Source organism: Oncorhynchus clarkii, chromosome 5 (assembly GCF_045791955.1).
Source record: "Oncorhynchus clarkii lewisi isolate Uvic-CL-2024 chromosome 5, UVic_Ocla_1.0, whole genome shotgun sequence".
Classification (NCBI taxonomy): domain Eukaryota; kingdom Metazoa; phylum Chordata; class Actinopteri; order Salmoniformes; family Salmonidae; genus Oncorhynchus; species Oncorhynchus clarkii.
The window spans coordinates 32,380,009-32,397,128 of record NC_092151.1 but is presented as its reverse complement, the minus strand read 5'-3'; the positions used below and the strand labels follow the sequence as shown (position 1 = coordinate 32,397,128).

The following is a 17,120-nucleotide window of genomic DNA, read 5'->3' as shown; positions in this document are numbered from 1 at the left end:
AGAGAATTAGAGGGAGCATACTTAAATTCACACAGGACACCAGATAAGACAGAAGAAATACTCCAGATATAACAGACTGACTCTAGCCCCCCGACACAAACTGTTGCAGCATAAATACTGGAGGCTGAGACAGGAGTGGTCGGGAGACACTGTGGCCCTGTCCGACGATACCACAGGACAGGGCCAAACAGGCAGGATATAACCCCACACACTTTGCCAAAGCACATCCCCCACACCACTAGAGGGATATCTTCAAACACAAACCTACTACCCTGAGACAAGACCGAGCATAGCCCACGAAGATCTCCCCCACAGCACGAACCCGAGGGGGGCGCCAATCCGGACAGGAAGATCACGTCAGTGACTCAACCCACTCAAGTGACGCACCCCTCCTAGGGACGGCAAGGAAGAGCACCAGTAAGCCGTTGACTCAGCCCCTGTAATAGGGTTAGAGGCAGAGAATCCCAGTGGAGAGAGGGGAACTGGCCAGGCAGACAGCAAGGGCGGTTCGTCACTCCAGTGCCTTTCTGTTCGCCTTCTCACCCTTGGGCCAGACTACACTCAATTATAGGACCTACTGAACTACTTATCGGCCCTTTCCCCATCTCCAAGATCCTTAGCCCCTCTGCTGTTTGTCTTCTGTTGCCCCGTACCCTCCGTAGACATCCCATTTTTCATGTGTCCAGAATTAAACCTACGTCTCACAGCCCTCTGTCTCCTGTTTTTATACCTGTGTTCTCTGTTGCCAGTTCGTCTTGTCTCGTCAAGTCTACCAGTGTGTTTTTCCATACTCCTGTTTTCCAGTCCCTGTTTTCTAGTCCTCCTGGTTCTTGCCTTTTCTGCCTGCCCTGACTCTGAGCCCGCCTGCCATATCATTCTGCCTGCCCTGACTCTGAGCCCGCCTGCCATATCATTCTACCTGCCCTGACTCTGAGCCCGCCTGCCATATCATTCTGCCTGCCCTGACTCTGAGCCCGCCTGCCATATCATTCTGCCTGCCCTGACTCTGAGCCCGCCTGCCATATCATTCTGCCTGCCCTGACTCTGAGCCCGCCTGCCATATCATTCTGCCTGCCCTGACTCTGAGCCCGCCTGCCATATCATTCTGCCTGCCCTGACTCTGAGCCCGCCTGCCATATCATTCTGCCTGCCCTGATTCTGAGCCCGCCTGCCATATCATTCTGCCTGCCCTGACTCTGAGCCCGCCTGCCATATCATTCTGCCTGCCCTGACCTCAAGCCTGTCTGCCATCCAGTTCCCATCTGACTCTGAATTGGTTTACGAACTTCTGCTTGTCCTTGACCTGCCTCTTGTCTATCATTAAATATCAGAGACTCTAACCATCTGCCTCCTGTCTCTGCATTTGGGTCTCATCCTGGGTCGTGATACTATATGGAGGAACAATGGGTACATTTTGAAGATGCACATGCTCTCCCCAGAATCTTTGTACGTGTCTATTTTAAAAGGATAAAGCTAAGGACATTAACAATTCATAGTTAAGAACACTATAACAATATGGAAGAAAATTAAATTAATTCTACAAGAACCAATATCACTCACTAATTCAGAATTAGTGAGAATTCACCAATAAATTGATCAAGATGGAAAACTAAAGGCATAGAAACTGTGAATGACTTGGTAACAGGAAATACATTTATTTCCATGACCAAATTAAAAAGTAATTTTGGACTGACCAAAAGTTAAACGTCACAAAATGTTTATTTGACATCTTTTAGACATCAGAGCAACCTTGAGGGAACCATATTTGAGTCAGAAAATGATGTTCATATGATAGGTAAGATATACAAAACCTTGCAGAGAGCCTATCCAACTGACAATCTCTTATAATTTTTTTTTACTATTGGAATCAAGACTAAAAAATAACTGATATCAGCACAAGATGGAGGAATGTTGGAACATAAATAACAAAATTCAAGTTAATGAAAATTGATGCTTAATCCAGTATAAACTAAAGTATAGAATTAATTATACAAGAGACAAAATTCTGAAAATTAACAATGAGTCAACTAACAATGACTCAATAATCCATACTTTCTGGGAATACTATAAAGTCCGGAAGTTATGGGTGGAGCTAGAAAGTTGGCTGTCAGAAGAATTACAATGTAAACATACTTTTAATCTGTATGTTTTAATGATTTATTATTGAAATATTGAAATAGCATGGGCGACCGAGAAAAACGAACTGGCACAATTTAAGGCCAAGTGGCAAACAATAATGGAGGCACTAGGGATGGAGGTGTGACCAGGCACTGGGGATGGAGGTGTGACCAGGCACTAGGGATGGAGGTGTGAGTATGCGGGTCTGGGGGGATGAGATGTAGACATTGTTTGTGTGTGCCTGTAAGTTGTTGTTCGTTTGTTTCTGGCTTGTGTAATTTTTTGCAAATATTTTTTTGTAAACAAAATGGATAATAAGCAGTAATGCGCATGTCATTAGTTTAAAGTTGATTCCAGACACCCCCCCCCCCCCCCTTGAATGATGATGATTAAACAGCCTTTCTTGTGCTGTCTGACAAGGCATAGGTGTCCTTCAATCTGCCTGTTAAAACAGCATTTCTCAGGGTGGGGACCTCTGCAAAAGGCATGTATGCGTCTCCTGTTGAAACCAAGCAAAGGGAAATGTCAGTTTGTTGCTTTAAACATTTTGACTGCAAGAAAAGACAACCTGGAACATCACCAATATCTAATTCTATAGGACCAAGAGGAATCAGTTGCAACCCACCAGTGGGCCACAACCATTAGAAATCCTGCAGGGGAGAGTGAGGTAAGTTGAGCCAATGTCAAGTTGAGCAAATGTATGTTTTCTTCCCAAGCGTGATACAAGGCATTATCGCTAGGATACGAGGTAACAACAGGGGCTGGCCTATGTTAAAAAAAAATAAAAAGTACAAAGTGTTTGTTAGGTGTTAAGCCTGTGTTAAAATATTACTAAAAGACAAAAAAAAGCTATTGTGATTGTGTTGAATTGTGTATGGGAGAAAAAAAACTTTAAAAAAGGCAGTGGTAGTATTTAATTCAGTACAGACATTTGTAGGTGGCTTAACTTACCCTGTCCCATGGCTCAACTTACTCCATACCCGGGGTGTATGGAGTAAAGAGACCACTTTTTGGACAAGCTATGTTTCAAAACTGTTTACATGAATTCTGATTATTTCCAGGGCTACACAACATCCTGAAATATACACTATATATACAATTAGTGGATTTGGCTATTTCAGCCACACCCGTTGCTAACAGGTGTATAAAATCGAGCACACAGCCATGCAATATCCATAGACAAAAAATGTCTGTAGAATGGCCTTACTGAAGACCTCAGTGACTTTCAACGTGGCACCGTCATAGGATGCCACCTTTCCAACAAGTCAGTTAATCAAATTTCTGCCCTGCAAGAGCTGCCCGGTCTGTAGGTGCTGTTATTGTGAAGTGGAAATGTCTAGGTGCAACAACGGCTCAGCCACGAAGTGGTAGACCACACAAGCTCACAGAACGGGACGGCCGAGTGCTGAAGCATGAAGAGCGTAAAGATTGTTTGTCTTCGGTTGCAACACTCACTACGGAGTTCCAAACTGCCCCTAGAAGCAACAGCAGCACCATAACTGTTCGTCGGGAGCTTCTTGAAATGGTTTTCCTTGGTCGAGCAGCCGAACACAAGTGTCGGCTGGTGTCGGATGGTGTGGTGTAAAGCTCGCTGCCATTGGACTCTGGAGCAGTGGAAATGCGTTCTCTGGAGTGATGAATCACGCTTCACCATCTGGCAGTCCGACGGACCAATCAGGGTTTGGCAGATGCCAGGAGAACGCTACCTGCCCGAATGCATAGTGCCAACTGTACAGTTTGGTGGAGGAGCTGTTTTTTTATGGTTCAGGCTACAGCATACAATGACATTCTAGACGATTCTGTGCTTCCAACTTTGTGGCAACAAGTTGGGGAAGGCCCTTTCATGTTTCAGCATGACAATGCCCCCTATGCACAAAGTGAGGTCCATACAGAAATGGTTTGTCGAGATCGGTGTGGAAGAACTTGACTGGCCTGCACAGAGCCCTGACCTTAACCCCATCGAAGTCTTTGTTAGAAAGAATAATATACAGTGAGGCAAAAAAGTATTTAGTCAGCCACCAATTGTGCAAGTTCTCCCACTTAAAAAATTGAGAGAGGCCTGTAATTTTCATCATAGGTACACTTCAATTATGACAGACAAAATGAGAAAAAAAATCCAGAAAATTACATTGTAGGATTTTTAATGAATATATTTGCAAATTATGGTGGAAAATAAGTATTTGGTCACCTACAAACAAGCAAGATTTCTGGCTCTCACAGACCTGTAACTTCTTCTTTAAGAGGCTCCTCTGTCCTCCACTCGTTACCTGTGTGACGACCCTCCCACTCTGTCTGCCGTATTTTGTCTTTGTTCTTGTTTCCTTCCTTATTAGGATGCCGGTGGGCGGAGTTGAGAGGGTCGTCAGCTACATGGGAAACACCTGGGCCCAGGTGTTTCCCAGGATAAATACACCCCTTCCCCATTCATGGAGGAGACTCTCTCCATGCAGACATTTGTAGATTGTGTTGTGGTTCTTGTTGACTTTTTGTTTGTTTGCTTTGGCACCTTTCAACACCCTGCATTATCACATTCATGCATGCAAAACACTCACTTACGCTACTGATTACTGATTACACACATCATTGTATATTTTCCTTAGTTGCTTTAGTTAATAAATATCTTTTGTTACTCCTTATCTCCACGTTGTCTCCCTTTGTTACGGGCTTTGAGCCGGTTCGTGACACCTGTATTAATGGCACCTGTTTGAACTTATTATCAGTATAAAAGACACCTGTCCACAACCTCAAACAGTCACACTCCAAACTCCACTATGGCCAAGACCAAAGAGCTGTCAAAGGACACCAGAAACAAAATTGTAGACCTGCACCAGGCTGGGAAGACTGAATCTGCAATAGGTAAGCAACTTGGTTTGAAGAAATCAACTGTGGGAGCAAATATTAGGAAATGGAAGGCATACAAGACCACTGATAATCACCCTCGATCTGGAGCTCCACGCAAGATCTCACCCCGTGTGGTCAAAAATCACAAGAACGGTGAGCAAAAATCCCAGAACCACACAGGGGGACCTAGTGAATGACCTGCAGAGAGCTGGGACCAAAGTAACAAAGCCTACCATCAGTAACACACTACGCCGCCAAGGATTCAAATCCTGCAGTGCCAGACGTGTCCCCCTGCTTAAGCCAATACATGTCCAGGCCTGTCTGAAGTTTGCTAGAGAGCATTTGGATGATCCAGAAGAAGATTGGGAGAATGTCATATGGTCAGATGAAACCAAAATATAACTTTTTGGTAAAAACTCAACTCGTCGTGTTTGGAGGACAAAGAATGCTGAGTTGCATCCAAAGAACACCATACCTACTGTGAAGCATGGGGGTGGAAACATCATGCTTTGGGGCTGTTTTTCTGCAAAGGGACCAAGACGACTGAAAGAATGAATGGTGCCATGTATCGTGAGATTTTGAGTGAAAACCTCCTTCCATCAGCAAGGGCATTGAAGATGAAACGTGGCTGGGTCTTTCAGTATGACAATGATCCCAAACACACCGCCCGGGCAACGAAGGAGTGGCTTCGTAAGAAGCATTTCAAGGTCCTGGAGTGGCCTAGCCAGTCTCCAGATCTCAACCCCATAGAAAATCTTTGGAGGGAGTTGAAAGTCCGTGTTGCCCAGCAACAGCCCCAAAACATCACTGCTCTAGAGGAGATCTGCATTGAGGAATGGGCCAAAATACCAGCAACAGTGTGTGAAAACCTTGTGAAGACTTACAGAAAATGTTTGACCTCTGTCATTGCCAACAAAGGGTATATAACAAAGTATTGAGAGAAACTTTTGTTATTGACCAAATACTTATTTTTCACCATAATTTGCAAATAAATTCATTAAAAATCCTACAATGTGATTTTCTGGATTTTTTTACTCATTTTGAGTAGTAGTTGAAGTGTACCTATGATGAAAATTACAGGCCTCTCATCTTTTTAAGTGGGAGAACTTGCACAATTGGTGGCTGACTAAATACTTTTTTGCCCCACTGTATTTCCCTTGACGGAGTGATGCTGAATGTAAAAAAATGGCTCCACTTACCCCACTCTCCTCTACAGATATTCCTATTCAAACAACGTTTTTTAGTGGCTGGGTGGACCATTTGGTATAATGTTCTAGGACTTCTCCCAGCTCACCGTATGGCAGGCCCTGCTTTCTCCTGGACTGCTCAGTTTCGAAGAACGTCTCATGCTTCTCCCAGTGCTGGTCACATGAAGCACACAGGAAGCTGGACTGGAAGATAACACAGCGACATCCTGGGGGCCATAAGACACCATTGCACACTGGAGTAAACATTGCGCCGGAGAAGAAGGCAGACTTTTTACATGCCCCAGCCGATTGTGTTTTTTTGTTTGTTTATTTGCGTTGTTTGCAACTTATTTTTTACTTATTTTGTACATAATGTTGCCACTACCGTCTCTTTTGACCGAAAATAACTTCTTGACATCAGGACTGTGATTGCTCACCACGGACTAGCAGAATCCTTTTTTTAATTTCAAGACTCTGACGAGCCCCGACGTTCCCGGACCCCGTGATCTGCGTGAAGTGGAGACGGAGAAAGAGGGGCCGAAGGGCGGGCTGCCTTCTGAGAATTTGTAGGCGATCGAAGAAACCCCCACTTCCCTCCATTCTACTAGCAAACGTGCAATCTTTGGAGAATAAAATCTATGAGTTACGAAGAAGATTAAACTACCAACGGGACATTAAAAACTATAACATCTTGTGCTTCACCGAGTCATGGCTGAACGACAACAATATCAACATACAGCTGGCTGGTTATACGATGTACCGGTAGGATAGAACAGCGGGATCTGGTAAGACAAAGGGCGGCGGACTATGTATTTTCGAAAACAACAGCTGGTGCACGATATCAAAGGAAGTCTCGAGCTATTGCTCGCCTGAGGTAGAGTATCTCATGATAAGCTGTAGACCACACTACCTACCGAGAGAATTTTCATCTGTATTCTTTGCTGCTGTTTACATACCACCACAGTCAGAGGCTGGCACTAAGACAGCATTGAATGAGCTGTATTCCGCCATAAGCAAACAAGAAAATGCTGCCCCAGAGGCGGCGCTCCTAGTAGCCGGGGACTTTAATGCAGGTAAACTTAAATCTGTATTATCAAATTTCTATCAGCATGTTAAATGTGCAACCAGAGGAAAAAGAACTCTGGACCACCTATACTCCACACACAAAGATGCACACAAAGCTTTCCCTCGCCCTCTATTTGCCAAATCTGACCATAATTGTATCCTCCTGATTCCTGCTTACAAGCAACAGTTAAAGCAGGAAGCACCCGTGACTAGATCAATAAAAAAGTGGTCAGATGAAGCAGATGCTAAGCTGCAGGACTGTTTTGCTAGCAGAGACTGGAATATGTTCAGAGATTCCTCCGATGGCATTACATCAGTCACTGGCTTCATCAATAAGTGCATTGATGACATCGTCCCCACAGTGACCGTATGTATATACCCCAACCAGAAGCCATGGATTACAGGCAGCATCCGCACTGAGCTAAAGGCTAGAGCTTCCACTTTCAAGGAGCGGGACTCTAACCCGGAAGCTTACATGTCTATGAAATCCTGCTATGCCGTCTGACGAACCATCAAACAGGCAAAGCATCAATACAGGACTAAGATCGAATTGTACTACACCGGCTCTGATGCTCGTGGGATGTTTCAGGGCTTGCAAACTGTTACAGACTACAAAGGGAAGCACAGCCGAGAGCTGCCAGTGACACGAGCCTACCAGATGAGCTAAACTACTTATATGCTTGCTTCGAGGCAAATAACACTGAAACATGCATGAGAGCACAAGCTGTTCCCAGAAGACTGTGTGATCACGCTCTCCACAGCCGATGTGAGTAAGACCTTTAAACAGGTTAACATTCACGAGGCTGCAGAGCCAGACAGATTACCAGGACGTGTACTCCGAGCATGCGCTGACCAACTGGCAAATGTCTTCACTGACATTTTCAACGTCTCCCTGAACCAGTCTGTAATACCAACATGTTTCAAGCAGACCACTATAGTGCCTGTGCCAAAGAACACAAAGGTAACCTGCCTAAATGACTACCGACCCGTAGCACTCACGTCTGTAGCCATGAAGTGCTTTGAAAGGCCAGTCATGGCTCACATCAACACCATCATCCCAGAAACCCTAGACCCACTCCAATACGCATACCGCCCCAACAGATCCACAGATGATGCAATCTCTATTGCACTCCACACTGCCCTTTCCCACCTGGACAAAAGGAACACCGACAGTTGAAGTCGGAAGTTTACATGCACCTTGCCAAATATATTTAAACTCAGTTTTTCACAATTCCTGACATTCTTAAAATAAAGTGGTGATCCTAACTGACCTAAGACAGGGAATTTTTCCCAGAAATGTCATAAAAATAGTAGAGAGAATGATTTATTTCAGCTTTTATTTCCTTCATCACATTCCCAGTGGATTAGAAGTTTACATACACTCAATTAGTATTTGGTAAAATTGCCTTTAAATTGTTTAACTTGGGTGAAACGTTTCGGGTAGCCTTCCACAAGCTTTCCATAAAAAGTTGTGTGAATTTTGGCCCATTACTCCTGACAGAGCTGGTGTAATTGAGTCAAGTTTGAAGGCCTCCTTGCTCGCACACACTTTTTTCAGTTCTGCCCACATCTTTTCTATGAGATTGAGGTCAGGGCTTTACGATGGCCACTCCAATAGCTTGACTGTGTTGTCCTTAAGCCATTTTGCCACAACTTTGGAAGTATGCTTGGGGTCATTGTCCATTTGGAAGTCCCATTTGCGACCAAGCTTTAACTTCCTGACTGATGTCTTGAGATGTTGCTTCAATGTATCCACATAATTTTCCTGCCTCATGATGCCATCTGTTTTGTGAAGTGCACCAGTCTCTCCTGCGGCAAAGCACTCATACAACATGATGCTGTCACCCCCATGCTTCACGGTTGGGATGGTGTTCTTCAGCTTGCAAGCCTCCCCATTTTTCCTCCAAACATAACGATGGTCATTATGGCCAAACAGTTCTATTTTTGTTCCATCAGACCAGGGGAGATTTCTCCAAAAAGTAAGATTTTTGTCCCCATGTGCAGTTGCAAACCGTAGTCTGGATTTTTTATGGCGGTTTTGGAGCAGTGGCTTCTTCCTTGCTGAGCAGCCTTTCAGGTTATGTCGATATAGGACTCGTTTTACAGTTTCCTCCAGCATCTTCATAAGGCCTTTGCGGTTCTTCTGTGATTGATTTGCATTTTTCTCAGCAAAGTACGTTAATCTCTAGGAGACAGAACGCGTCTCTTTCCTGAGCGGTATGAGGGCTGCGTGGTCCCATGGTGTTTATACTTGTATACTATTGTTTGTACAGATGCACGTGGTACCTTCAGGCGTTTGGCAATTGCTCCCAAGGATGAACCAGACTTGTGGAGGTCTACAATTATTTTTCTGAGGTCTTGGCTGATTTATTTTGATTTTCCCATGATGTCAAGCAAAGAGGCACTGAGTTTGAAGGTAGGCCTTGAAATACATCCACTGGTACACCTCCAATTGACTCAAATGATGTCAATTAGCCTATCAGAAGCTTCTAAAGCCATGACATAATTTTCTGGAATTTTCCATGCTGTTTAAAGGCACAATCAACTTAGTGTTTGTAAACCTCTGACCCACTGGAATTGTGATACAGTGAATTATAAGTTAAATAATCAGTCTGTAAACAATTGTTGGGAAAATTACTTGTGTCATGCACAAAGTAGATGTCCTAACGAACTTAGTTTGTTAACAAGAAATTTATGGAGTGGTTGAAAAACGAGTTTTAATGACTCCAACCTAAGTGTATGTAAACTTCCGACTTCAACTGTATGTGAGAATGCTATTCATTGACTACAGCTCAGCATTCAACACTATAGTGCCCTCAAAGCTCATCAATAAGCTAAGGACCCTGGGACTAAACACCTCCTTCTGCAACTGGATCATGGACTTCCTGATGGGCTGCCCCCAGGTGGTAATGGTAGGTAGCAACACATCCGCCACGCTGAACCTCAACACAGGGGCCCCTCAGGGGTGCGTGCTCAGTCCCCTCCTGTACTCCCTGTTCACTCATGACTGCACGGCCAGGCACGACTCCAACACCATCATTAAATTTGCTGATGACACAACATCGACAACGATGAGACAACCTATAGGGAGGAGGTCAGAGACCTGGCCGTGTGGTGCCAGGACAACAACCTCTCCCTTAACGTGATCAAGACTAAGGAGATGATTGTGGACTACAGGAAAAAGAGGACCGAGCACGCCCCCATTCTCATCGACGGGGCTGCAGTGGAGCAGGTTGAGAATTTCAAGTTCCTTGGTGTCCACATCACCAACAAACTAACATGGTCCAAGCATAACCTATTCCCCCTCAGGAGACTGAAAATATTTGGCATGGGTCCTCAGATCCTCCAAAGATTCTACAGCTGCACAATCGAGAGCATCCTGACTGGTTGCATCACTGCTTTGATATGGCAACTTCTTGGCCTCCGACCGCAAGGCACTACAGAGGATAATGCCTATGGCCGAGTACATCACTGGGGCCAAGCTTCCTGCCATCCAGGACCTCTATACCAGGCGGTGTCAGAGGAAGGCCCTAAAAATTGTCAAAGACTCCAACCACCCTAGTCATAGAATCTTCTCCCTGCTACCGCAAGGCAAGCGGTACCGGAGTGCCAAGTCTAGGTCCAAGAGGCTTCTAAACAGCTTCTACCCCCAAGCCATAAGACTCCTGAACATCTAGTCAGATGGCTGCCCAGACTATTTGCATTGTCCCCCCCCCCCCACCCCCTATTTACACCACTGCTACTCTCTATTGTCATCTATGCATAGTCGCTTTAATAACTCTACCTACATTTACATGCTACCTCAACTAACCGATGCCCCCACATATTGCCTCTGTATCGGTTGCCCCCTGTATATATTCTCGCTATTGTTAATTTACTGCTGCTCTTTAATTACTTGTTACTTTTATCTCTTTTCTTATCCATGTTTTTAAAAAACGGTATTGTTGGTTAGGGGCTCGCAAGTTAGCATTTCACTGTAAGGTCTACCTACACCTGTTGTATTCGGCAATGTGACTAATAAAATGTGCTTTGATTTATCTGATTTATCCCATGCAAGGGTGCCATGAAACTAAGTGAAACCCTATCAAACTGTACTACTGGGTTCTGTCCCACCATTTGGGAAATGTCTGAACACATACAGTCCTGTCATTTATGTTTGCAATTATTACATCATTGAGCGGCTCACATGTCCATTTATTGTTCACTACCGTACCTCCCACCCTGCATGAGTGTCCTGCCCTGGGAGAGTGTTGCTGGTGGGGGTGTTTGCACCGACAGAGGGCCCTCCAGACCTGGGAGTCAAACCCAGGTCTCCCTCTAACCCACGGCTCCCCCACCTCTTCTGGACGGGACGGCATGAAGGCAAAGGCCCCGCAGCTACAGGACGGGACCAAGCAGGGCACACGCACACTGGAGCCTGACGCACACACACAGACACACCATTATGTAATCATAAACTAGTTTAAGTACACTCGTGTAGATCAGGCACATACACACACACCATACAATTTTTTAAATCAATTTTTTAGACAGATGGTCTGTACCTGTGTATTTCCCATGCTCATACAGGTGATGTCCACAGAAGCACATGGAGGAGTCACCCACTCTAAAACAATCCCAGGTCAAGTCTGGACATCTCCAGCCCACATACACACCTGAATACAACACCACCACAGAGCAGAGACATCAAAAATACTGTAGGAGCCTATCTGTTAGTTGTAAATAGGGAATGTGAGCAGAGGATGGTGGTACCTGTCTGTATAGCTTTCAGTGCTGCCTCTCTCTCAGGGCCGATGAGGTCCTTGACCTTTTGTCCAGGCCTCTGTGTGTGACTGTGTATCCACTTGGGAACTGCCACTGTTCCATTGGTATCTGTAGATACTGAGGTACAGTCAGTCGGACAGGGAGTAAAGGTAAACAAGGCTAAGACACCACAAGAAAGTTTGGTTGTATCAAGTTTCTCTCTGTGTGCGTCTGTGTGTGTCACATTTGGTTCCTTGGAAGTTGTGGGAACGTATGTTTTTGGTTTCCCATTGGTTCTGGGAACGAAGCCATACGTTTCCTGACCGGTAAAATCGAAAGCTTTTTAAACATTCTGAGAACAGAAGTGAAAATGTTGCTTGTTCTTGGAACCTTAATTTGTAGGTTGCAGGGAGGTACTGAGAACATTTTACTATGATTCCCTGAAACTTTTCCTGGGAGGCTTTATTAACTTTCTGAGAACGGAAATTATAGGTTATTTTAAGGTAACGTCACAATAAGACTTTTAATAACACTGCTAGCTTAGTTTGGGTTTACTGTGTTGAACTCCAGGCACAGATAGGGCACAATACATTTAATTTGCTTAGGCATTAATCGCGCAAAAATATGTATTTTCTATTGTGGCACGGCATCAGAGATTCGAACCTATGATATTCTGTTATCTATCCATGGATTTAGAACGAAAATGGCGTTACCATGACATGTTTTTTTAGGTCATACAAAGCTGTTCATTTTAGTCTATTCCAACAGACCCCATTTCAAAGGAAACAAGCACTCATTAAGATCAGGTGTGGCCAATTAGTGGGCGCAGCCAACACACCTGAACACACTTAACAAGATAGAGGACAGAGTGTTTTGTTGATGCTGAGAACGGAATGTATATGTTTTTAAATAACATTCTTAGAACGATCTCTGAACGTTACTGAAGCACTCTTGTGGTTTTTACGGCAAGTTTTTATAACGTTTTCTGAACAATGAGAACATGACTTTAAATAGAACCATGAGGAAACGTTACGCTGAGTACTAAAATTCCCACAGAATAACATTGTGCTGAGAATAAATGTGCTGAGAATGTTCCAAAGCCAAGCAACTATCCTGCACCATACCCAGAAAATTGTGAGAAGGTTGTATGCAAAATAACAGACTAGCACACTTTTACCAAGCTCTAAGAAACATATGGTTCTCAGAACATGATGTTCTAGCTGGGGTGTGTGTATGCATGTGTGCTGCCTACCTGCAGGGCTGAGGTGGACTGGCCTTGCCACTACACTGTGACAGAGTTTCTCCTTCCTCTTCCCTGAGCTGGTCACCAGAGCTCTGTTCTGCAAACCTTGGTCCTCAGAAGCCATTCATAAGCACTAACACACCGACTGACTGTGACAAACAAGAGGTAATACAAACACAGACAACAGGTAGACAAAATTGACACAAACAGGGAATCTAACAAACATAGGCCCACTCACAAGAGCTGACAGACATGAACAGTGAATCAAACATTTACAATCTTCTTCAGACAATTATTTTGTTTAACTGTCTATTCTCACTTACCTTTCATAGGTGCAGTAGACAGTAGACTTTAGTTATGTTACCTAAGTTGTTGATGACGTTACTATGGAGACAGATACTTAAGACTTGCAAGTAGCAGTGTAGCACTACAAACTAGATGGTAATTTCCCATGAAGAAACTATTTGTGACTTGCTTCAGCTCTTTAAATTTATTTTTGTGGTAGTTGAAGAAGTTTAAAACGTTTTTTCTTAAGTGAAGCAGTGGAATATAATCAAAGTGAAATATATTAAAATATCTGGTCTGATTACTTTAATAGAATACTATATCAACCTTATTACTTTTGAATGTGGGCCTGTCATGCCAAATAGTGTCCCCCTCTACCTCTCCTTTGAGAGTAATTCTGAGGTAATAATTTATGAGGTGAAATAGCTCTATAACTGTCTGCATCCTCCTACGAGGTAAAATAGAGCCAAGCAACCAGCATAGCAACAGACACTTTGGTTCATTATGTAATCCGGTCAGAATGTTGAAAGTTTTAGCAACAGTTCTAGCAACAGAGGCTAGAACTCCTCGAATCCCATTGTGACGTAGAGGGCCACACTATTTGCCATGAAAGGCCCCCTTACAAAAAAAAAATGCAGTTCGAGTGCAGTATAACTGCAGTATGGTGCAAACACTGCATCCAAAATAAGCTATTTTTACTGAAGTAATTTTGCAGTGTTACTGCAGTTAGAGTGCAGTATAAATAACTGTGCTCTCCATTGCTATTGTTTTACATTTTTCAAAGTTCCAGTTATATTCAACATAGGGAAGTTAGCTTAATGAAACTAGTTGATGCGGTTCTAAAACAGCTTTACTTCTTGATTGGTAGAAGATAATTCGGTTCTGATTTCAGATTTCAATAGCAGAGAAGTAGACAAAGATTTTATACGTTCTTGCCTAAGTTGTTGGGAAAGTGGTCAAAGTAGCTGATCTTTGTCAAAAGTTACATTGTTTACTGTGAATAGAATGTTGGAAGTCTGGGAGTTTGTAACAATGGGGCCTTTAGAATGCTGAAGAAATCCCATAAGTGGATGGAGGACAAAAAGATGGACAAAAAGCTTAATAGTTAAAAAAGTATAAAAGATATCAAAATGTTCCTGACCAGTCTACACGTTTTTACGTTTAAATGGCGTTTCTAGCTTAAACGGTGTAAGAGAAGCAGCGTTCCAAAGAATAATTGTAAGTGAGAAATAAGTTGTACATTACTAAAAATAGAGTAGTCTCGTAATACAGACAGACATGTTTTTTAAAATTATACTTTAAACCTGGTCTTCTGAATGTATCAATGCTGGTTTGCGTGACAGGCGTTATTGTAGCATAAGAAAAACAGAGAAGCACTCAATTGGCATTTTACTTTAAAATTGGTTTATTACTTTATAATATAAACAAATACTATCTGTATTAAAACCAACAAAACAATGATTGCCAAGATTTGATTACAAAACATATCTGTGCAAATAAGGTCATTAGTTTGCTAACCCTCCTTTCTTAACCCCCCCTTTGCTACCCCTCTAACCCCTCGTCTCATTCACAGAACAGGAGGTGAGACCACCCACTCAACTGGATTATTCCCCAGATTCACCTGAGTGTGGTCAGGTCGAGATGCGCAACAGAAACAGAGTACAGGTATTTGCGTGATAAGTAATATTATAATCAGTTTATTAAGAGGAAATGACATCACTACTACACTAATAGTCTACATGCCAGTGCTTGCTTTCATATGCTGTGGGTCTTACCAAATAGCAGGACTGGGGTAAATACATTGAAACTCAAGGAATGAAAAGGACATTTGGTTAATGAATCGAAGCAAAAATATTGTCAAATACAATTTCCATGAATAAATTAGATGGAATTTATATGCAATTGACCCACCCCTGCCTAATTAAAATGTCTGTATACCAGGCTATTGAGGGTTATCTAGAAACATGGGTGTCATCTGGGTACCAGTCTGTCCCTGCTTAAGTATACTTCTAGCAGCTAGATACAGTATGTTGAACGATATAGCAGTCAGGTAGAGTGGGAGAATGCAGCATCTCAGATTGCTATAGAATAGTATGTGGTTCCCTCGTCCAGAGAAAGTGGAGCAGCCATTGGTTAACAGGTCTTGCAGGTTTAAGTCTTGCAGAAAAACAAAGAGTCCTCAACAAGGCAATGTGGTGATATTATCCAGCGGGAAGTGAAAAGTGCTGTGGCTGGAAAGGATGTTTGTGTGTGTACAACAACTCTGTGTGTATGAAGGGGATGACAAGGCATAATCTTGTATCTCTGTCTCAAACATTCTCTCTCACACACACACACACACACACTTAAAACCCTATTGTTATCTCCCCTCCATGCACACACCTACTACAGTATTTTGCGATTGATTCACTGCTGTACAGTTCAAGGCCTGTGCTGAAACACTGCCATACATATTGGAAGGACATTTTGCACACTGTGAGGTATTGACTTAGGGCCCTATCCCAATCTGGGAAGCAGGCTTGCCAGTTACATCAAATACAACATTGTTACCTGTGTGACAATTCAAATGACAGTGCAAGAAGAATGATGTTTTTGACATATTCAGACGTCAAACCCAGTGAAAGGTTGGAGTGAATAGAGCCCTTGTGTTCAGTGAGTCTTCACTATGGCAGAGTGTACATTGTAGACTGAAAACTGTGAAGTTGTTAAGTAGAGCTGAGAGAATGGAATTCCTTAAAAAGGGAATCGCTCAAAATAGTGCCAAATGGCAACAAAAAGGAATAACTTTAAATGACAACACTGATCTAAAATATTTCCAAAATAATTTGCAGTCAAACCTTGAGATAACAAAAAGGCTACTAAAGACTACCATAAACATATGAAATAAAGTGGGAGACATAATAGCGAATAATTTGCCAGTAAGGATAGTAGTGCTTTCAAAAAAAGTACATTATGATTACGTGTTGTTCTCCAGAGATGATTGATAGAGTAGTGTTCATTTGTAGCGCCAACTCTGATAGGTCCTGGCAGTTCTACCAGTCCATCAGCTAGCCAATGACCTTGCAGCTATCACCGCAGTGTCCTCCCCCACGTGTACGTGCCCAATAGGACGGCAGGGTATCTCTGGGTTGGTAGGAAAGGGTTACATTCTCAACACACATCAGTCTTTCCTCTCCCTCGTTCCCTCCTCTAACCGCTCATAATAATGCTCACACGGAGGTCCTGTTGGTGTGGAGCTTTGAGTTCTCCTAGTGAGTTCTTGTGAGATCTCATAGTGATGTCTCTCATTGCCATGTATTCTTGTGAGATCTCATAGTGATGTCCAGTGAGTTCTCGTAGTGATGTCTGGTGAGTTCTCATAGAGACGTCTGGTGAGTTCTCATAGGGACGTCTCATCAATTCTCATTAGGGCATCGCATCAGTTCTCATAGGGACGTCTCATTGGTGTGTGGCCGTGAGTTCTCCTCCTCCAGCAGGGCGATGCGTTGTTTGAGCATGCGGACGTGGGTCTCGTGGCGCTCCACCATGGCCATCATTTGAGCCTCCAGCTTTTTCAGCTTGCCCTGGTGCTTCTTCTTGGCCTTCTCGTATGCTGCCACCAGGTTACTAGAGAGTTGGAGAGAAAGAGAGAGTCAAAT

At 43.4% G+C, this 17,120-nt stretch overlaps 1 protein-coding gene across 5 annotated transcripts in view; it reads right to left on the bottom strand.

The window, feature by feature from the left end:
• Positions 1-14,863: 14,863 nt before the first annotated feature.
• LOC139408668 (colorectal mutant cancer protein) overlaps positions 14,864-17,120 on the bottom strand; it is a 115,747-nt gene continuing 113,490 nt past the window's right edge. For all 5 annotated transcript variants that reach the window (XM_071152850.1, XM_071152849.1, XM_071152851.1 and 2 more), the window contains one exon: positions 14,864-17,088. In XM_071152850.1, the coding sequence (XP_071008951.1) occupies positions 16,908-17,088 (181 nt within the window). In that variant the 3' untranslated portion in view covers positions 14,864-16,907. The remainder of the gene's footprint in view (positions 17,089-17,120) is intronic.